At 46.2% G+C, this 22,641-nt stretch overlaps 1 protein-coding gene across 4 annotated transcripts; it reads right to left on the bottom strand.

The window, feature by feature from the left end:
* Positions 1-1,490: 1,490 nt before the first annotated feature.
* On the bottom strand, positions 1,491-21,840 carry LOC307033606 (myelin-oligodendrocyte glycoprotein-like). 4 transcript variants are annotated; one of them, XM_079672142.1, is made up of 5 exons: positions 21,613-21,840; positions 9,796-10,173; positions 8,802-8,885; positions 2,449-2,558; positions 1,491-2,299 (listed from the first exon to the last, which is right to left on the bottom strand). In XM_079672142.1, exons 1-5 carry the CDS (start codon positions 21,707-21,709, stop codon positions 2,207-2,209), a joined length of 762 nt encoding a protein of 253 aa, XP_079528268.1. In that variant the 5' UTR covers positions 21,710-21,840; the 3' UTR covers positions 1,491-2,206. The 4 variants fall into 4 exon arrangements, with proteins under 4 accessions (XP_079528268.1, XP_079528265.1, XP_079528266.1 ...); XM_079672139.1 differs by lacking the exon at positions 21,613-21,840 and adding an exon at positions 15,293-17,226; XM_079672140.1 differs by lacking the exon at positions 21,613-21,840 and adding an exon at positions 15,293-17,226 and having other exon boundaries at positions 1,491-2,240.
* Positions 21,841-22,641: the final 801 nt, after the last annotated feature.

The following is a 22,641-nucleotide window of genomic DNA, read 5'->3' as shown; positions in this document are numbered from 1 at the left end:
GAATATCCAGTATACTTATTTATTTATTTTGGTGATGATCCGACCTCCATGCTGCTACTCTGGTTCAAACTGCATTCACCAAACAATATGATTTATCAAAATCGGACACAGGTTGCGTTCCGATAATCCAAAAATCAGCTCCTAAATTATAACCCTATCTCCTATTCCTTGACATCTGAGTGAAACGTCACGGGGTTAAGGGATAGAGGATAGGAGAATTCAAAAGGACTTAGGAGAAGAGACTGCGGCACTTTAGAGAATCCGAATGCACTTTCACTATCCGAAGTGTTTATGATGCACCAGCGGACGTCATTGTGTGCGTCTGCTGCTGTGGTTATGGAAACCACAGTGTTCTATACAACGGACTACATGGATGTTTAATAAGGACGAGGGACTACTGCAAACTCATCTAGAGACTCTGCACCATGCTCTGATGCTGTTGTTTTATACTTTATGAACGTGGACAACAGAGAAACATATTCTTTATGACCAAAGTTGTAATTGAAATAAAAAAGGAAAGTGAAATGCATGCTCGTCACCCTCTCCCTCCGGTCCACATTAATACAAATGATCTGCTTGTGAAAGGGGCATTATTAGACGCCCCCATTTTTGACCAGCTGTTGCTGATAGTGCCCAATACCAGGCTAAAAACCCGAGGGGACCGACCGAGCCTTCTCAGCTGCCAGCCCAGCCCCCGTTGACAATTCACGTGGGCTGGGCTGGATGAGATTCCCCGGCTGATTTTTTGTCCCAGTCCTGATTTGATTTGATTTGTTATTGAGAAAACAATCCTTTCTAATTAATTTGTTCATTAAGTGAAGCCAGGAAGAATCAGACAACCACATCATACACAACTAGTTTTGCCTTTTTATTCATAATATGTATAATAGTGCTGCTTTCATTCTTGGTAAAAAACAAAAAAATTAGGTTTCGAGTAGAACAAGTAGGTGTGGGTGTGCTAGGTTTTTGTGCAAATGGAAATACGTGTGGGAAAAACACTAGTCTGTAGGTGCTTTATAGGGTTGTGATAGGAAAAGCAAAAAGTTCTGTTTCCGTCAACTCTACATAACACACACTCACACAGACGCTGCTTAATCTGCTATTGTTATAAGAAAATGACTCAGTCTGCATCATGGATCATCACATGCTAACATCCTTATGGAAACATACTGCAAGTAAAAGGAGTAGGAGTCAGACTTTATTTCCATGACTGATGAACAGCGGATGTTCTCTTTTTAGGCAGCAGACAAGCCGACGGTTAGGTGATTTTGTATGAATTAAAGGGTGAAGGTTACAGAAACAAACTGGTGTTTATGTATGAATCGTCTATCAAGAGCTCACAGATGACAAAAGCCATGGAGTAAATGACTGTTTTATAATAAACACATAAATACGATAAGGAGGGTTAGATCTACTGTCAGCTTAAAAGACCTTTCCCTTGTTGAGTAAACACTGAACTCCCGCACAGATATTACCAACAGCACACATGATACAAGCACACTGTTTTTATTTGGCATCTATAATGTGGTCACAAAGGTTATACTTCACTTAAAATGTCGTAACAAATGAACTCGTTTTGAAACAATCTCAAGTAACATTTGATAAAGTCTTGGATAATGATTGAAAACACTCACAGAATAATTTAAATACATCCAAAAATAAATTAAAAGATGAACAATAACTCGTTAAACAGCGCGAACAGGTAACGTTTAACGCTATGCTGATTATTTTTACACACAGAGCAAAACACTGCACACAGAAATAACTTTTACAAAATGATGTTAAGTGGAAAAAAATAAACAGGAGATCACAGATCGCAGAAGGCACAATGCTCACTGAATAAGTGCTGCTTCTTTGGAACATTTCAGAATAGAAATCAGTCATTATTAGAACATTTATAACAACACAATAAATAAATTATAAGCTGCCTCACCCTCATGCTACACACACATTGAACATGTATTCAATACTTAAATAACAACTGAAAAAAATCAAGGGAAATTAAAGGAGTCATGAACAAGTACTTATTGAAGTATTTAGGCACTTTAAGAGAGCATCAAACACCAAGAGCAGAGTTCAAATGGACCTTTCTGTGTATGAACTGCTGAAGGCGCATGATAAAGCTTCTTGGAAATACCCAGATTGCTTGAAATGATCGCCTTTATATTGTTGTATAAACACTTTCCACATCAGGGTCAAAATGAATTCAACTATATCCTTCTGCAGGCCAGTGTGTCTCTCTGTAGTGGGAGAAGTTCATTTCCGTAGTGCGTATTATTATTTCTGGGAAGCAAAATCTCTGCTCCAGGGCAAATGAATAATAAATAAGTATTCAACTGTCTTTTCACATACAGGAAGAAAGTATATATTTTTTTCTAGCAGAGAATAGTTATCAATTAAATCATAACTGATTTATACTCAAGTATTATATTAGATCACGTTACTTACTTCTGGTTTTCGACATTTTGTTACACCCACTGTTAAAAATACCATTAACAGGAACACCGAGAGGCAGCTGAAAACCACGACTGGGATCACATTGCTGCGACTGGACACACCTAAGAAGGAGAAGGAGAAGGAAAAGAAGAAGAAGAAGAAGAAGAAGAAGAAGAAGAAGAAGAAGAAGAAGAAGAAGAAGAAGAAGAAGAAGAAGAAGAAGAAGAAGAATTGATTTTTAAAACAAAATTTTATTTCCATTTGTTTTAACTATACACCGAAACAAAAAACAAAAAACATTACACAAATCAAATAAATAAACAGATTTTCACGTCTACCAAATAAATGTCATTTGAAAACGTTTTACCCATTTCAAAACATCATCTTTTACACACCTTAAAAACAAAAAAATTCACCTACCCTTTAAAACTTCAATATTAGAGAGTCATTTTCCCCCAGTGAGCACAGAACCTGCCCAACAGCCCACACATCCAGAAACCCCTGTAGATGATTGATCAGCGTATAGTATGCATGCTCCACCCTCAGACGCGCTGCCACCAGCCCCCTCAGACAGAGCACTGCATCCGTCCACCCTACTCCAGCAAGTTTGTTCTTCCTACTTTTCCAGATTGCTAATTTTGCATTAGCAAACAAGAAATTGATCAATAGTAGGATTTCCTTCTTTTTCAGGATGTATTTGGGGCCATGGACAAAAAGTGGTATGGAGAAAACCTCCCCGAACCCCTCCACCCACTCCTGTAACATTTTTTTAAGACCAGCCAACCGGGGACAGGACACCACTAAATGCTCCAATGTTTCTGCCATAAAACAGAACGGACAGCCCCCCTTGTGCCTGGGTCAAAATGAGCCCTGTATTTGTTAGTGGCTATTGCACCGTGTATAATTCTCCATTGGATGTCAGCCATCCGTTTTTCAACGGGAGACTTATACAGGATCCGCCAGCTGCCCTGAGGGGAAGAGCCCAAAACAAACACATCTGTCCACCTCGACTCTCTGACGCCTGCGAGCGAGCTGAGGTTTAGCACTTTTACGCAGCTAAGATATAGCTTCTTCCCATTGCAGGAGCTGAACATTCCAGGTGTTAGAGTCCCCAGTGATAGCAGGAGACCATCCTCCTCTCTCCATTCCCCCACCGCAGGACCCACCCTCAAGGCAGGAAAAACATAATCATGTCCCTTTCTCCACTGGTCAGCCAGATCTGCATCCAGAGCAAAAGTCCGGTGGGATGGCGACAGCGACTGCCACACCTCTTCTACCAGGTTCTCCAGAACTCGAGTTGATCGAATGCCCGTCACCTCAGCCAGTTTTTCCGTGGAGATCCCTGTCAAATGGCCAAGTTTTACCACTCCCGCTTCAATGAACGCATTTTTTAGGGCGGCTGAAGAGAAATGGTTCCGGAAAGAAAACCAGTTTCAAACAGGGGCTCCTCAAACAGCCACATCCCAGGCCGGGGGTCGGGTGGTCTGGTAAAACTCAGAATCTTCCAGGCATTGATGACTGAGCAGTAAAAAGGTGCAAGTCCAATTATCTTGTACGCAGGGGCCTTCAGCAGAAACAGGTGTTTATCAAAACCAAAGCCCCCTGCCCTCCAGAGCAATAGCCGGGCCATAGCCAGCCAGCAGGGAGAGGCACCATACAGCAGCCGCTGAGCTGCCTGCAGTCTAAAAGCAGCAGTCCTCGCAGTAATGTCCACAAGGCCCTGCCCCCCCTCCGCCACAGGGAGGTACAGGACCGATGCTGGCACCCAGTGATGACCCGACCAGAAGAAATCCACGAGGAGCCGCTGCAGTTGTTTCATGAGGTCCGGCGGTGGGGTTAACACCTGGAGTCTGTGCCACAAAGATGAGGCAACCAGATTGTTGGCTACAAGAACTCTTCCCCTGTAGGACAGCTGGGGTAGCAGCCATTTCCATTTAGCTAATTTTGCTCGCACCTTTCCCAGCAATCCCTCCCAGTTCTGTGCCACCATGTCCTCAGACCCCAACCAAACTCCCAGGACCTTTAAACCCTCGTTTCCCCAGCTGAGGTTACCAGGAAGACTGGGCCTATTTTCTAAACTCCACTGACCTACCAAAACTGCCTCACTCTTCTCCCAGTTAACTTTGGCTGAGGCAGCCTTCCTATACAAAACTAAACTGTCCTGTAGCTCCTGGATATCTCGCTGACCCTGGATAAAAACACTGACATCATCAGCATAAGCTGATACAACCACCGGGGGGGCCTGAGCTGACACTGGCAGACTCAGGCCCCTCAGCCGGTTTCTAAGCCTGCACAAAAGTGGCTCGATGGCAATACTATATAATAGGCCTGAGATAGGGCAGCCCTGCCTGATCCCCCTTTCAACTGGTACAGGTCTGCTCAGCCCTCCCCCCACTTTCACAACACAACATGCATCACTGTACAAACACTTCACCCAGGACAAAAAATGCTCCCCAACACCAAAAGCCTGCAATGTGGCAGCCAGAAAAGTGTGATCCACACGATCAAAGGCCTTCTCTTGGTCAATAGAAATAATACCAACATTTATATTGTACAGTTTGCAAACATCAAAAGTGTCTCTCATCAAAAACAAATTGTTCACAATTGATCTGCCAGGGATGCAATATGTTTGATCAGTACCAACAAGAAGTTCGATAAAACACTTCAGTCTGTTAGCTAAAACCTTTGACAGTATCTTATAGTCCGTACATAAGAGAGCCACAGGTCTCCAATTCTTCAGCAGGGTTAGATCTCCTTTCTTAGGCAACAGTGAAATCACTGCACGCCTACAGGAAGCTGGAAGAGTCCCTTTCCCAAAGGACTCCATCAATACATCCAACAAATCATGTCCTAGAATGCTCCAAAAATGTTTAAAAAAGTCTGCAGGTAAACCGTCTATGCCCGGAGCCTTGCCGGAGGCCATCTGTGTCACCGCAGAGGTCAGTTCCTCCAGCGTAATGTCAGAGCCCAAGGTGTCACTTTCGGCTGGACTCAGCTGTGGAAGACCCTGAAAAAGTTCATCAGCGGCTTCCACGTCGCAACCTTCGGCTTTGAACAGGTCCGTGTAGAAGGACACTGCATGTCTCCTCATCTCAGCAGGTTCAGAGGTTACCTGTCCATCGGGAAGACGCAGACATACCATCTGCTTCCTTTGGCCCACAGACCTCTCCAGGTTGAAGAAAAAGGTGGTTGGTGCATCAATGTCTCTCATGGAAGTAAAACGGGCTCTAATCAGAGCTCCCTTGGCTTTCTCCTGAAGAAAACAGTTAAGCTGTTGTTTTTTTAGGAGGGACTGTTCTATATTTCGAGCAGACACACTCTGTAACTCTCTGATCTCTCTCTCTAACTGCTCTATAGCTCTCCTAATGTTTGCAGTGGAGTAGGCTGTATACTGTTGACAGAACACTCTAATCTGAGCCTTTCCTACCTCCCACCACTGACTCAGGGAGGGAAAAGACTCTTTCTTTGATTTCCAGTTGATCCAAAACAATTTAAAATTCTCACAGAAAATCAAATCTTGTAAAATTGTAACATTAAACTGCCAGAACGATCTAGGTTTCTCTGTGTTGGATAAAACCAAATCCAAAGAAACTAGCTGATGATCTGTAAAACCAACAGGTTGGATGTGACAGTTCACTGCACGAGTAATAAAAGAAGAAGACATGTAAAATCTGTCTAGCCTGGCTGCACTGACGCCCCCATCTAGCATTCTCATCCAGGTGTATTGTTTAACGGAGGGATGCTTCATCCTCCACACATCCACTAAGTCAGCCTCTCTTATCACCTGTGACAGTAAAAGGGACGACTGAGGATGAGGCTCCCGTCCTATTCTGTCTAAAGTGACATTAGTGCAAACGTTCCAGTCCCCCCCCAGTATAACACACTCCCCCTGTACACTAGTGTTTAGCTTGTCTTTTAATCACTGAAACACAGATACACGTGCAGGGCCCTGATTGGGTGCATACACATTAATAAAGGTGAAACTGAACTCTAACAGTTCCACTTTCACCATCAAGGCTCTACCTGCCACTATCTCAGTGCTGGATAAAATCTTTACATTTAGAGAGGGAGAGAATAAAACAGCTACTCCAGCACTAAGGTTTGAGCCATGACTGAGTACATACTGACCCCCCCACCACATCCCCCAGTCCGTCTCATTCAGGCTATCACTGTGCGTTTCCTGCAGAAATATCAAATCTAATTTTTTCTGATTAAAGACTTCTAACACTAAAGCTCTTTTCTGTGCACTTCTACCCCCGTTCATGTTCAAAGAAGCAACCCTTAAAGCCTGCATTAGAGGAAGGAGACAGAGAGAAAGAACAGACAGGTACACACAGCAGAGAGGAGACACCCAGTGTTGCATGATCATGTTGAAACTATTTAGACCTTTTCAGTTTCTTCCCTCTTTTGCTTCCTGGCGTATCTTTTTTCACAGCAGTTACATGCCTCCTGAGACGATAACGTTTCTTTTCATCCAGCAGGTCTAACCCTACAACTTTCTGAAGAGTTCTCACTGTATGAAGAAACTTGTCAATGTCAGGGAAAAAATCTCTCACTTCCACTGACTTGCCAAAAGACTCGTCTAAAAAGACATTAATCTCTTCCAAAGAATATATCTCTGCGTTCTGAGAGAGACTATCTGCAACTGAACCACAGTCAGAATCCCCCTCACCGTCTGTGTCCATCTCTGTCACCTCATTATTGTCTGCAGCCTGTTGAAGCTCATTTTCCCGGCCAGACGGCAGCTCCTTCTGTGTGCCAACAGCCTCTACCTGTCCCACAGCACCAGTCCTCACCTGTCCTGCTACATCATCTCTCACCCGTTTACCTGTTTCCACATTTTTTCCTCTCACACTCACCACACTCTCTACAGTCCCTGTTTCATCTCTCACGATATTCATCCCTACTTCCTCCGCAGCCACCGGGGCCCCGTCGGGTGCAGCAGCAGACCCCGCGACACCGGGTCCCGCTGCCGCGGACCATGCCACCCCGGGCTCGGCCGCCCCAGCGGCCCCGGCCGCCCCAGTGGCCCCGGCCGCCCCAGCGGCTCCCGGCCCGGCCGCCCCAGCGGCCCCGGCCGCCCCCGGCTCGGCTGCCCCGGCGGCCCCCGGCTCGGCGGCCCCGGGCCCAGCCGCACCCGGCGGAGCGGCGTGCCGTCTCTGTGGACATGCAACACGTTTGTGACCCGACTCCCCGCACTCAAAACACTTTACGCTCCCTGAGCTCGTATAAACCATATAAAAACCCTCTTCGTGCCTCACCCGGAAGGACACATCTAGTGTCTGAGTGGGACAATTCAGAAACATGAAAACCTGTCTCCGCAGAGAATGGACATGTTTTAACTTTTCATCCTTACACCCCAGAGCAACAGTGCGGAGACTACTGGCAAACTTACCAAAACGCTTCAGCTCCCGTTCCAGCGCCTCATTCGGGATGAACGGAGGAACGCCAAACACAGTGATCCGCGTGGACGGTGTCGCCAGCGGTGAAACTTGAATGTAGGCTATTCCTCGTTTAGCATTAATCCGCTCTCGATAAGTTCCGTCACATATTTCTGGTCTTTCAAAAAGACCACGACCGCTTTGTTCATGCGGGAAGCATAGGAGATATTTACATGACCGACCTGATCCCCCACAGCCAGCAGCACCAGCTCCACTGTGCTTGCGGCCTGAGCCACCAGCCGCACTCCGTGTCTCAGAGACACCGGCGGCGCCCCGGAGGACGCCATCCCCGCCACGAGGCACGGAAAAACACTAAATTAACAAATTAACCATACTTGCAAAGGGTACTAAAATCCCAACGAAAGATCATACAGTTAAAGAAACGTTTGAAACAGAAACAAAAGAGTTAAAGTTGAAATTCCCTCTTCCCTCTTCAAACACACATCCACCACCGAAGAAGAAGAAGAAAAAGAAACAAAGAAATCTGATTAGAGCTGACACTAATTGATATACAGAGAGAGACGGAAAAGAGAGGTTGGCTATTTAAGACTTGTGATGGATCATATTTTTGGAGCGTTGACTTCAGAGAAAGGAAGCTGGTGAACGATCTGATGTCTGATAAACTTAAGGTATATTTAGAGTCTGGCTAAAGAGAACCAGGAAGTCACATTGTATGCCACCACGTATTCTTCCATACTCCTATATTTGCAAATTAAGCAAATCTGCCTCTATTCAAAACATGGTCAAACACAGAGGCACTGCACAACTAAAGTTCGACATGGACGTCCCATCTGTTACTATCCGCCCTATTCCTAATGTGAAAAAGACATTCTAATATCTAAATATGCATTAATTCTTAGGTTTGATTGTAAAAAAATCAGGTTTATATGAATAGATTAGCTCCAAAAACACACTTTCTGTCACCTTTATCGGCCGTTTCTTCCTTAGGATCAGGAGTTTGGAGATATCTGGATTGCAGTGGCGTCTCTGTTGTCGGGGAGTTTTGCTCTGGAAAAAAATATATGTAATTACTTATAACACAGTATTTAAAGGAGACTATAGAGTGGTGCAGGAATAAGTCTTAAAAACCTGTAAAATGAGTTAGCAAGTTAGCACTTTCGGGTCTCTTGTGACATGAAGTCATGTGACCTTGCTGTAGTTCCCTTATAGCCCAACATTAGCCTCCTTTAGCTTAGCGATGGTGACGTGAAGTCATGTGACCGTGCTGTAGTTCCTTTATAGCCCAACATTAGCCTCCTTTAGCTTAGCGGTGGTGACATGAAGTCATGTGACCGTGCTGTAGTTCCTTTATAGCCCAACATTAGCCTCCTTTAGCTTAGCGATGGTGACGTGAAGTCATGTGACCGTGCTGTAGTTCCTTTATAGCCCAACATTAGCCGCCTTTAGCTTAGCGATGGTGACGTGAAGTCATGTGACCGTGCTGTAGTTCCTTTATAGCCCAACATTAGCCGCCTTCACTTTAGCGGTGGTGACGTGAAGTGATTTGACCGTGCTGTAGTTCCTTTATAGCCCAACATTAGCCACCTTTAGCTTAGCGGTGGTGACGTGGAGTCATGTGACCGTGCTGTATTCCTTATAGCCTAACGAAAGCATTTTCCTTCCAAAGATTGCATTTACGCTAAATGTATCATACATGTGTGTTTGCCACAGATCTTATTTTCTGCAATATTCCAAAATCCAATGGAAAAAACCCATTGGCTTTTTTCAAGGGAGCCCTCACTATGCCAACTTAAAAAAATACGGCATCACTGCACCGATCTATAGTTGTTTCATACGGGGCGACGTAAACCGTTAACATGAAGATACTTGAGTTAGTGATCTTGTTTTATATTATGTTGTGACACTTTCGACATGTGGAAAATGTTGATAAAATAAAACATGTTAACGTTTAACTCACCAACAACGAGAACAACGATTGCAGACTTTTTTTGACCCTCTAATTTTGGGATGAAGCATCCGAATTTCCCCTCGTCTTCAAGCGTCACGTTGTAGATCTTGAGGGATATGTCCCCTTTCCCCAGGCCCTCTGTGGACAGCACCGTCCGCCCCACGTACGACGAGATCTTTATATCTGTGACTTCCCTTCTGTCGCGATAAAGATGAACGTAATCCACTCTGCTCAGGCGGTCGTTGGGGTCCGGCTTCAGGTCGGGCCTCGACCACTCAACGGTCAGTCCTGACACATTTATCGAAGGCTCCACGTGGCACGGGAGGATGATGTCATCACCTGGAGCTGCTCTGATTGGCTGAAGGGAACCGATCACCTGAGGCTGACCTGAGAAATGGAGGATAAAGTTAAAAAACCTATGGGGAGGAGGAGGAGGAGGAGGAGGAGGAGGAGGAGGAGGAGGAGGAGGATTGTGGCACTTTTTTCTGCTTATTGAAAGCTTCATATACTTGCAAGATTTTGGCTGTTTTCAGTTTGTATCTTTAAGGTTAGATTACATTAATACATTTATTCAAAGCGACCTACAAACACTTCTAAACGATAGACATGCATTTGACTCGAAATGTAAGGTTTATTTTTAGTATTTGGCCCAAGGGCACTTCAACATGTCACTTGCAGGGGTTGGGTATTGACCCACTGACCCTCTGATTGGTAGACGTGCATTTCAGTCGCTTTGGATAAAATCCTCAGCTCACTGAAATGCAAAGTAATGATTAAAGTATCATCAGCGAAATTCTTCTGTTTAACTTACAACATAATTTGGATTCCTACCAGTTTTCCACAGGATATTACATTATAACAGTTGATGGGAAAATACTGAATGTGCTATTTCAAGGACACAGAAGTGTGCGTGATAAAAAAGGTCCAAATATATGTGTGTTTGTGTTTAACAGGCTCTCCTAGAAGGTAAACATGCCACGCTGTCACAGGCACATCATAATTATTTAACGATGTTTAATCAGATGTTTTGCCTCTAGGGGGATGACACGCATGATCATTTCTGACGTGGGCCTCAGTTATCTTTAACAAAGTATAGAGTAATGCTATGAACCAATATTCCTCCATCTTGTAAGTGCAAAACGTTTTCTCTTGTATACAAGTGAGCGAGGGACACTGTCCTTTGGCTGTATGTGATGATTACTTCCATTCTTGCAAACAATAAATACATTAATCCTGATTATTGAAACTCAAGCCGGTCTAAACAGCAAGCTTCACAAGAGCCCATTGTTTTGCCCCACCCCCCATCTCCACATTGTGTGTGTGTGTGTGTGTGTGTGTGTGTGTGTGTGTGTGTGTGTGTGTGTGTGTGTGTGTGTGTGTGTGTGTGTGTGTGTGTGTGTGTGTGTGTGTGTGTGTGTGTGTGTTCCATCATGACAGTCACATTTTGTTTGTGGGAGAAAAACTTCCTCTTTAATGTTCCTCTTCGGATTTGAATCATGAAAGTCACATTTTATTTTCAACATCACATGCATCAACTCCATGTGATGTTTATAGTGTAAACTCTTTTTTAAAGGTCCCATCTTTTGGCCATTTTTACTGATCATAAAATTCCATTGTTGAGGTCCACTAGAATAGATTTACATTGTTCAATGTTCCAAAATCACATTGGTTTTCTCATACAGCATCTCTGTATAGTATCTCTATTCACTCTCTGTACACCAGGAAATGACACCAGTAATGACAAACAGATGAGAATGCATGCATAAAGTCTAAGTGCCATGTTAGCGGGACATTACGGAGATCACGAGTCCGCCCTGTGAGGCATGAAGAGCGGACAGTGTGAGGTGGATTTACTGGTGTCATTTCCACTCACATTTCAGGGCAGAGTACTTTCTTGACATGACTGAATACAAATCTGAACTGAACCTTTCAGCCTTCCAACAGTAAATGTTTGGCTGGCAGAGGGTGGGCCTATTGTTCTATAGCTGTGTGCCAATTGGTCCAGATTTACTAACGTCAATGGCCCCGGAAGAAAAAAATTGAAAAATAAAAATCTCCAACGAGGCGTTCTGGGGCAGCATAGACAGGTATTTTCTGTGTTAGAGTTTTACTCGCTACAGGGTGTACTTTGAGGGTTTGTGAATCTGCAGACCGTTTACATGCAGAAAAAGCTACATAACACACAAGGGGACGGGTAATAACCAGAAAAACATGACCTTTAAAGGAGCTACATTGACCTCATTGTCTTTGAAAAATCAGCAGAACTGTTAAACAATAAAACTATTCACTATTCAAGCAGAAAATTAATGTCATCGAGTATGAATGGAAATAGAAAAGTCCCCTGTGTAGCCAAGTATAAAACAACAAGAAGAGTGAGTCATATATTTATTTATAATATTACATTTAAAACCTATATCCTGTGAGATTGAGAGAGATGAATATACCTCCTGAATTTCTGTTTAAAGAACATTACTGTAAACTTTATACACATGCCCTTTTGTTTTACTTCAGTTTATTTAAATATAATATAAAAGCAAATTATCTTTAACGTTCCTCTTTGGATATAACACACAAAGCACCAAATGTCTAAATAAACAGACTAAACATAACCCACAAGATTACAGATATGATTGTGACCATAGGCGCTTTCACACAAAGTACTTTTCCCAAAAACTTTTATTTCCTTGAACTATCAAGTAAATCGCGTTCACACCGGAAGGCGCGTTCACACCTGCCTTGTATAGTCCGGTTGAATCGAACCCTGGTGCGTTTAGCCGCTTGGTGCGGTTCATTTGGGTCGGTGTGAACACAATCCGAGACCTCTTAAGTGAACTAAACAACCGGACTCTGGTCCGCTAAAATAGGTGGTCTCGGAGCGCTTGCTAGTGAACTCTGGAGCGGTTCATTGCTGGTGTGAACGCGATCCGCACCAAAACATAGGAAGCGCAGTATTTACGTGTCACAAGAACGCGGATATCTTCAAAATATTTAGCGAAAGAGTCTTCCAAGACATCCGTGTTTGTTTAGTTAAAGAATGAAGCAGAATGAAGTGTTGAACAGTGTGGTGTAAAGTAAAAATTCTCCGTCAGCTACATAAAAGTAAGAACACCTGTCGTCGGTGAAACGCCCTTCCTTACTGCAGAACGTCTCTCATGGATAATGAGACATTATCCCGCTTATTACATGGCCATATTCTCAACAAAGTAACGACATGACTCCCAATATTAATAGAAATGCTTTTGTGGATTTAGAAAATAATTATATTGATTTAAAAAATAGTAGTATGTATTGATTTAAATTGACATGCATCCACTAAGAAAAATAGTCCGTTGTTACAGTTTGAACTAACGTAGCAACGGCAGGAACTGCTTCGATAGCGTTTTTGAGGAGCTTTTTTGATACAGATTTGAAAACATCGTTGCTTGCTTTAAAAATAGCACAATTCATTATGTCAAACCTTGGAAAGTATCTAGATATCCCTGCCCTAATGCCAAAGTAACTGGCAACTGAATATGTGTCGCCGTTTGATGTCTATGTCTGGACCGCTGCGTATACAAGGAGGGTTTCTGCCTGTTACTTCTCCACTGTTTTCTTGTCGCTCTTGTCTTGTTAGTTAGAAAAGCAAATTGCATGCAGATTTTCAGCCAAACTGTATGAAGTTAAATCGAACTGACTTATTTGTGCAGATGTGAGCGTCATTAACAACGGTCAATAAGTGCTTAACAGCGGTCTGTCTGTTCTGGATTAACAACGTGTCACGTGTTCTGAATTGACCAATCAGAATCGAGTATTCAACTAAGCCATGTAATAATGTTTTTTAACGGACGTTGTCTGATTATATAATCATATGCCGGGCCGCTAGTGTCTGTTGATCTCCAGATTAACAGCAGCATGAGAATAACCTGCCGAAAGTGCCGATGCTCCATGGCGGAGGCTCCGCTAGAAATTGCCGGGATTTTCACTTTCACCCCCTTAATGTCTGACCAATGGTTGAACAGCATTTCCGAGCACATGACTTGTGTTTAAAGTTTATAGTCCGTTTGAGTGTTGCCCGTGTGAACGCAAACCAAACCTTCTGAAAAATGAAACAATGTAACAAACTGTGGTCTGGTGCGCACCAGAGAGCGGACTATTAGGTGTGAATGCATCCTAAGTCCCTGAGGGAGACGCTGATGTCCCTTATTCTTTTTCTTCTACTTTGGGTTTACTGGCAGGCCGCAAACCACTTCACGGCGTATACTGCCACCCGAAGTCCCCGGCCGGAAGTCCCCGGAGTTGAGGACTGGCTTCAGTAGAAGCTGCTGGGACTCCCAGCAGCTTCTACTGAAGCCTTCCGAGTAAATCGCCAGAACGCCGACACCTCCTCATCTCCACCACTCCCATGTTTTCTTTTGTGTTGCCATAAGTTAGTCTCTCTCCGTTGGTGCGCGGGGCTAATGCTAATGCTAATAAGAGCAAATAAAATGGCGGCTTCCCAAACTTTTCAGAGTTTTACGGGGTGTGATTTGCAATCCGCCCAGCCAATCAGAAATTAGAACCTTTTCCTCCCCAGGAAAGTACCTGCTCTCTAGCAGGGACTAAAAAGGGGTGAAAAGGTTTGCAAAAAAAAGTTCTAGTTCCAGATCTTTTTGGTGTGAACGCAAAGTAGAAGTATATTTACTCAAGTACTGTACAATCTTGATATACAAATGTTGATACAATGTTGAGGTACTTATACTTAACTTGAGTCTTTCCATTTTATGCTACTTTGTACTTCTACTCCACTACAGTTCAGAGGTTGCACAATGACTATTTTTACTTTTGGTACTTTAACTATATTTTGATGCTGATATTTTTCAAATTTGAATTGAGTAACATTTTGAATGCAGGACTATTACTGTAACAGACTATTCCTATACTCTGGTACTTATTTTACTCAAGTACAAGATCTGAGTCCCTTTAAAGTAGAAAAGTAGTTATTGTAGCGACCCTGCAGTGCTGAACTGGGAGAGACTCACAAGGGGATTGTTGGGGGGAAGACGTTGCCCTAGTTAGCCGGATAGGGCGGGGAGAAAAAGGGGGTGGGGTTTACAAGTGACCGGAAGAGGGTCAAGCTACGGCGGGAGAGCTAGTGAGGGATCCTGAGAGAGCTAAGAGACAATACCGCTACCTATCTTTGTTGTTTTGGCAGTCTTCCAACCCCGGGGTTTAGTCTGTTTGTAGGGTAATAAAACCCGGATAAATTACAGCCATCGTGTCCTACTCATTTAAGTAGTTAGCCACCCGTGCGGCGGAGCCGCGAACGCTACATTGGTGTCAGAAGTGGGATCTCCCCAGCCCCCAGTCCCCGCACTACAGTTGGCTAACTACGCTAGCATCGCTAGCCACCGCCGGAGGACCGAGATGGCTGAACACGGTGAGAACACGGACTTATATGCCCCATACACCCCCCCAGAAACACCACGGAGGAAGCCAACCAGCGATGCACAGGTGGTAAGGAGAAAGGAAAAAAAAACAACCTACTCACCCCTTGCTACACTGCTGACGGACCTTCCGGAGGAAATAAAAGGAAGTCCGGTTAAGTTTGCTGCAGCCACCGGATTGCTGACTGAAAGAGCAGATGTAAACAAAGACACGTGTGGACCGGCTCCGGTGGATGCCCAACCAAAATCTATCCCGGAGTTGGAGAGAGACATAACGGCAAGTAAATGGGGTGGCCAACAAAAATCTATCCCGGAGTTGGAGAGAGACATAACGGCAGGGAAATGGGGTGGCCAACCAAAATCTATCCCTGAGTTGGAGAAAGACATTACAGAAAGTCTAGAGGAACGTTTTATGCAGAAAATGAGCATTGCAATGGAGCGTGCTTTGGGAAATGTTCTCAATAACTCAAAAAGTGACATTAAATCCATGAGGGGAGGGGAAGCACAAGATGTTGGGGCTAAACCTCATGAGCCCTATTGCAATGTAAATTCTAACCATGCTACTGACAATGCCAGTGTGAGCTCCGAACCTGCTAACGTTAAGGATGCTCATATCACTGTTGATGTCCCATGCCCAACAACAACCCCCCACCCAAGTACATGCCCCAAAGCAAATACCTACACCGCCAATGGACTCGGCCAAGGTAGCTCCCTGACTGCGGGCTCGGCTAGTCCCTCTACTACCAATAGCCAAACCAGCGATGTGGTAGCTGCTCTGACCACCGCCCTCACCACGGCATTGATGAATGTGCAGGGACCGACACCTTTCCCCAGGGAAGGCCAGCTAAAGGTCGGACGCTATGATGGGCTCACTTCATGGGAAACGTACTGGGCCCAGTTCAACCTCCTAGCGACTGCGAATGGCTGGTCCCCTGCAAAGAGAGCAGTCCATTTAATATCCGCCCTGGAGGGTGAAGCTAGAAAAGTACTACTTGATGTGACTGCTGCTGATCTTGAGAACCCACTAGCTATTTCCAGAGCACTGGAGAGACGTTTTGGAAACACTGCCCCTGCAGTTGTGATGCGGCAGAGGTTTAATGAGCGGATGCGGGGTCCTGGAGAGAAGCTAGGAGTTTTTGCAGCGGAACTGCGCTACCTGGCTCAAAGAGGATTCCCCGATTTCGATGATGCAACCCGCTTGGTGCTAACGAAGGAGGCATTCATCCGTGGCCTGCAGCCCATCCCATTACGGCAGCAAGTCCGGCTCGCAGACCCACAGACCTTGGGAGCAGCTCTAGAGAAAGCACTGGTGGTGGAGGACATCTTCCTGGAGGGTTTTGAAAATGGCTCCACGCAGTCATTGACACGACCTAAGGCTCAAACGTATAAGCCTCCTAGACCCAACCCTCCTCCGCTCGGCACAGAGAGCCCACCGTTGCCCCCAGAGGGTCGACAGAGTCAAGCCTGCTATAATTGCCACCAAAAAGGCCATACATGGCGCTTTTGTCCAGCTCCTGTCACCGCTCCGGAGGGTTCAGCGCCGGGAAACGGGCGGGGCTCGGTGTAGAGGGGAGTCGACCGAGCCAACCCTTGCCCCCCAGAGACTGTGACACTCAACCGGTGATTAGAATACTCCACCTCCCCTCTGCTCACGCCCTTTGCTCCCTTGACACCTTCCCCACAGACTGCTGCAGAATACCTGTACTGGTCAATGGTCAAGGGACCCATGCCCTGCTGGACTCAGGCTCCACTGCAACTGTTCTACACCCGGATCTCCTGCCAGCCGGAACTCAACCCCAAGCCACCGAGGTCCCTCTCATTACCATCACCGGGGGAGAGGCTCCCATGCTGGGGAGGTGTGAAGCACACATCCAAGTAGGAGCATATTCAGTGCGGCAACCGGTCTGGGTTGCAAAACTCAGAGAGAACTGTGTGATTGGACAAGACTTTCTGTTTAGGGCAAGAGCAACATTGGATTTTAACGCACAAGCTATTACCTTTCCAGGCGGGGAGTCTATCCCCTTCCTCAAGGAGGGCGCCGGGGACGTCGTAGTGCAGGGAGACCCACCAGGTTGGCTGGATCCTCCACAGTGGGGGCCCCCTTTCGCAGAGAGCCCTATTCCCCCACTGGATGAAAACCACCCACCATCAGACTCGGTGGTACACGGCCAGCCACCGGTACCGGCCATTGTACAGACCGCAAATGTAACCCCCGAGGCTGAAATGGAAGCCGCAGCGAATTCAACGGTCGCAGACCTTTGGGAGGAGAATCGGGAGGGCCTGACCTCAGATCAACAGGATAAGCTCTGGGACCTTTTGTATAAGTATCGACACAGTTTTTCCACCCACCCCAACGATGTAGGCTGCACACACTTGGTCCAGCACTCTATCGACACAGGGGACGCACGGCCAATCCGGCAACGGCCTAGGCGAGTCCCCTACGCCCGCCAAGCAGCTGCTAACCAAATGATACAAGAGATGAAAGAGGCTGGCATTATCGAACCTTCAGAAAGCCCCTGGGCTTCCTCGGTCGTAATGGCCCCAAGAAAGGCCGGAGGCTGGAGGTTTTGTGTCGACTATCGGCCGTTGAACGACAAGACTGTAAAAGACTCCTATCCACTGCCTCGGATAGATGAGTCTCTTGACTATGTGGCCGGCTCTGCATGGTTTTCCGCTTTGGACCTCCGGAGCGGTTATTGGCAGGTGGCCATGGCCCCAGAGGACAAAGCCAAGACTGCCTTCACCACAGGACGTGGCCTGTGGCAGTTTACAACCATGCCATTCGGGTTGTGTAATGCCCCAGCAACATTCGAAAGGCTAATGGAGAAGGTCCTCGCTGGTGTGCCCCCGGAGCGTTGTCTCATCTACTTGGATGATCTCCTCGCACATGGACCCAGCTTTGACTCCGCGCTCGAGAACCTGAGGGAGGTTTTAGAGCGGATCAAGGGTGCAGGCCTAAAGCTTCATCCTGGGAAGTGCATGTTGCTGCGACGTGAGGTCTCCTTCCTGGGGCACCGAGTCAGTGGAGCCGGCATCAGGACGGAACCGGACAAGGTTGGAGCCGTCCGGGACTGGCCCACCCCCACAGATATCCACCAGCTGAGGTCCTTTTTAGGATTAGCGTCCTACTACCGGCGTTTTGTGGCGGGATTCTCGACGGTCGCTGCGCCTATGTTCAGCTTGATGCGCAAGGACACACCCTTTAAGTGGGGACCTGACCAGGATGCAGCGTTCCAACAGCTGAAGCGCGTATTATGCGAAGACCCGGTGCTGGTTGCCCCTAACCCAGAGCTGCCATTCCTCCTTGACACGGATGCCAGCAACACGGGCATTGGCGCTGTACTCTCGCAGTTAACCCCAGAAGGAGAGCGGGTTGTTGCGTATCACAGTCGCACCCTTGATAAACCGGAGAAGAACTACTGTGTAACTCGCAAAGAACTGCTGGCGGTGATTGATGCTGTGGGGCATTTCAAGCATGTCCTCTGTGGCCTCCCATTCATCATCAGAACCGACCATGCTGCGTTGAAGTGGCTTATGTCCTTTAAGGAACCGGAAGGACAAGTAGCAAGGTGGATCGAACAGCTCCAGGCTTTTCAGTTCACCATACAACATAGGGCTGGAGAAATTCACACGAACGCAGACAGTCTCTCTCGCCGGCCGTGCGCCCCAGGTTGTTCCCGCTGTGACCGTGCTGATGAGCGGGAAGCGGTGAACCTGAACCCGGGGATGGTGGTCTGTCGGGCCCTCTTACCCAACAATGCGAATAGGTGGAGAGAGATGCAGCTTGAAGACCCTGACCTTAAAATGGTCATGGGATGGCTGGAGTCCGACGTGCGGCCGCCTTGGGATGAGGTGGTTGCCCTCTCTGCCACCGTCCGAGGACTCTGGTCTCAATGGCCGGGAGTGGAACTCCAGGAAGGAGTCCTGAAGAGGTGCTGGCGGGAACCCGCCACCGGAGAGGAACGCTGGCAAGTCGTTGTACCTAAAGACCTCCGCAAAGAAGTGCTCCAGGTGCATCATGGATCCCCTGGAGTTGGACACTTCGGAGTAACAAAGACGTTGCGGCGACTAAGACAGACATTCTATTGGGGCCTGAGCCGGAGGGATGTTGAGGACTACTGCCGCCGCTGTGATGCCTGTACGGCTCGTAAAGGACCCCAGGGCCAGTCCCGTGCACCCTTGCAGCAACATTGTGTGGGGGCACCGATGGACCGAGTAGCCGTCGATATACTGGGGCCACTCCCCCGTACTACTGGAGGGAATCGGTATGTGCTGGTCGCCATTGACTACTTCACAAAATGGCCGGAAGCGTATCCCCTGCCTGACCAAGAGGCAACCACCGTAGCAGAGGCCTTGGTGCAAGGCATGTTCAGCCGCTTTGGCACCCCCTCTGAGCTTCATTCCGACCAAGGACGGAACTTTGAGTCACAGGTTTTCGCAGCAATGTGTAGCCAGCTTGGCATTAAGAAAACTAGGACCACCCCACTTCACCCACAAAGCGACGGTTTAGTGGAACGGTTCATGAGGACCTTGGGTGCTCAGCTGGCCCTCACCACTGCCCCGGATCAAAGTGACTGGGACCTGCAGATACCCCTCATCCTCATGGCTTACCGCAGTGCAGTCCAAGACTCAACCGGCTGTACTCCGGCGTTGTTGATGTTGGGCCGGGAGCTCAGAACGCCACCGGAGTTGATGTATGGACGGCCTCCGGATGCACCTGATGCCTTGGCTGGTCCGGAGTATGCCAGGCGGCTGCAGGATCGTCTAGAAAAGGCCCACAGCTTCGCCAGAAACCAGTCTCAACAGGCAGGTGTCCGCCAAAAGCGGGTCTATGACGTGCACGTCAAAGGTCAGGATTTCCAGGCTGGGGACCTTGCCTGGGTGTATGGACCAAAGAGAGTGAAGGGCCGTTGCCCCAAGCTGGATAGCACATGGGTTGGCCCTTGCTACGTGGTCGAGAGAGTGGGGGAGGTGGTTTATAGGGTCAAACTGGTTCCCAGAGGGCGCACAGTGGTACTGCACCGGGATAGGATGGCACCTTACAAAGGGGACCAACAGCCAGCCTTTCCTGTGACCCCTACTAGAGCACGGCGCGGGCCCCCCCGCCGAAGGAGAGACCCACCGATGCAGCCACTGGATGTCCTTCAAGGGGAGGTGGTGACCCCGCTGGGAGCAATAGTGCCACGGAATACTACTCCACAAGTGAATCATGGAGTAAGGAGGTCGCAGAGGGAGCGACGGATGCCAGTTCGCTTTCAAAGTGTTGCTCTACCTCGGGGACGAGGAATTACCGGGGGGGGCAATGTAGCGACCCTGCAGTGCTGAACTGGGAGAGACTCACAAGGGGATTGTTGGGGGGAAGACGTTGCCCTAGTTAGCCGGATAGGGCGGGGAGAAAAAGGGGGTGGGGTTTACAAGTGACCGGAAGAGGGTCAAGCTACGGCGGGAGAGCTAGTGAGGGATCCTGAGAGAGCTAAGAGACAATACCGCTACCTATCTTTGTTGTTTTGGGCAGTCTTCCAACCCCGGGGTTTAGTCTGTTTGTAGGGTAATAAAACCCGGATAAATTACAGCCATCGTGTTCTACTCATTTAAGTAGTTAGCCACCCGTGCGGCGGAGCCGCGAACGCTACATTATTATCATCAAAATATAGTGAAAGTAGCGACAGTAAAAGTAGTCATTGTGCAGATTGGTCCATTTCAGAATAATATATATGATATGTTTTATAATGATTGATCATGAAATGTTCTCAAAGCTGGTAAAGGTGCAGCTAGTTTGAATGACTTTGTATACTGCAGGGTAGCTTGTGGATTTACTCCAGGTGGAACTAAAGTCTGATTTAACACTTGATTATATTTCACATCATTCATCCACATCTGTGAAGTAACTAAAGGTATTAAATACATGTAATGGAGTAAAAGTAAACCATTTACCTCTGAATTGTAGTGGAGTAGAAGTACAAAGTAGCAAAAAACAGAAATACTGAAGTAAAGTACAAATATCTCAACATTCTAAGTACAGTATGAGTAAATGTACTACACCTCTGTATTTAAGTGACTATACCATAAGGGACGGGTTTTTTCGTTTTTTAATTACTTCACTTACAGCTTCTTAAATGTGAAGATTTAAAATATTTGTTGTTGTTGTTGCAATGACTACTTTAACTCGTTAAGTATATTTTCCTAATCATACCTAAATAATTTTGCTTAAGGAACATTCTCGATGCAGTATTTCTAATTGAAATGGATTATTTATTTTTGTTTTACAGTGCAGTATTATTGCTTTTAATCAAACAAAGATACGGAATACTTTTCCACCATCGTTTACATTACTGAAGAAGATAACATTTACTACAATTTAATGTTTCTTTAAAGATTAATATCGCTTGCTTTCAACACTACAGAAACACATTGTTGATCTTACCAGCAGCAGGTGGTGAAAAAAGCCAAAGAACGATGAAGATAAAGCGTAACTTTACAGGCGAGGGTGAAACACTGTAGAACAGCCCATCACAGTCCATAATAATGTGTGTAATAATCCTGCAGACAGACTGAAAAAAAACCACAGACTTTAATGCATGGATGTATAATACGTTACTGGCTGAGCATTTTAAACAAAGACCAGGAAAAAGAATTGAAATAAATGAGGGAGTTTCCCATCTACGCAATGGAAATGCCCCAGGCGCGCCGGATTCATTTTAGAAGTGAGGGGGGGGGGGGGGGGGGCAAAAAAAGTGCGTGTGTGTATGGCCCAATCTCAAACCACGCCTTACACCCTACCCCTACACACTCCCCCTCCGTGACGGAGTGAACTCCGTGGAGTGACACATGAGGCTCCCTCCTCAGATGGAGGGAGTAAATACAGCACAAGCTTTGGGACAAACTCCGCTCTCTCCGGCAGAAACAGGAAATACCGTAATATGTAGGCCTAACAACGGTTTCAAATCAGCATCTCTTTGACAAAAAATGTAAATGAATAACTCAAATAAAACTCCAAACATCTTTAATTGTGTTACTTTTTTGTAAAGCTCTTTTAGTTTTAAACCTGATGTTTATACGCTTCTTAGTTTTTGCAACAGTCTGTAAATATACACAACTTTATAATAAAATGCACACATTTACCTTTTTCTAGACTAAACAATGTATGATCCTAAGTTAAAAAAATATATGAGGTTATCATGAGCTCGTTAACATCGCAATTTATCAGTATCGTTTAGTGGTTTTGCAAATAATTAACCACTCTCTGTTTTTGTACCATTCTGCGTTGAAGTACCTTCTCTTTGCCCAAATAATCTACTAGCGGTCCCCTTTTTTCCGATAGTTAGCTGTACAGCTTTACCCGCCTCAATGTCCCGACAACAAATCATGCAGTCGGAACCAGCCTCCAGGCCCCGGAGATGTGGATGTCAGGGATGTGACCTTCCAGTTGTTACATTTAAGTTTAGATTGACTG

This window comes from Notothenia rossii, assembly GCF_949606895.1.
Source record: "Notothenia rossii genome assembly, chromosome: 3".
Lineage (NCBI taxonomy): Eukaryota > Metazoa > Chordata > Actinopteri > Perciformes > Nototheniidae > Notothenia > Notothenia rossii.
Note: the sequence above shows the minus strand (reverse complement) of the source record. Positions and strands in the feature narration are given on the sequence as shown.

What these genes read in the sequence shown, in the direction of transcription:
- LOC307033606 (XM_079672139.1), bottom strand. Translation starts at nt 15,677, where the DNA reads ATGGATTTAATGTCACTTTTTGAGTTATTGAGAACATTTCCCAAAGCA. An exon ending in AATCGTTGTTCTCGTTGTTG is followed by an intron (nt 8,886 to 9,795) that starts GTGAGTTAAACG and finishes ATTTTTTTCCAG; the next exon opens with AGCAAAACTCCCCGACAACA. An exon ending in GGAAGAAACGGCCGATAAAG is followed by an intron (nt 2,559 to 8,801) that starts GTGACAGAAAGT and finishes TCTCCTTCTTAG; the next exon opens with GTGTGTCCAGTCGCAGCAAT.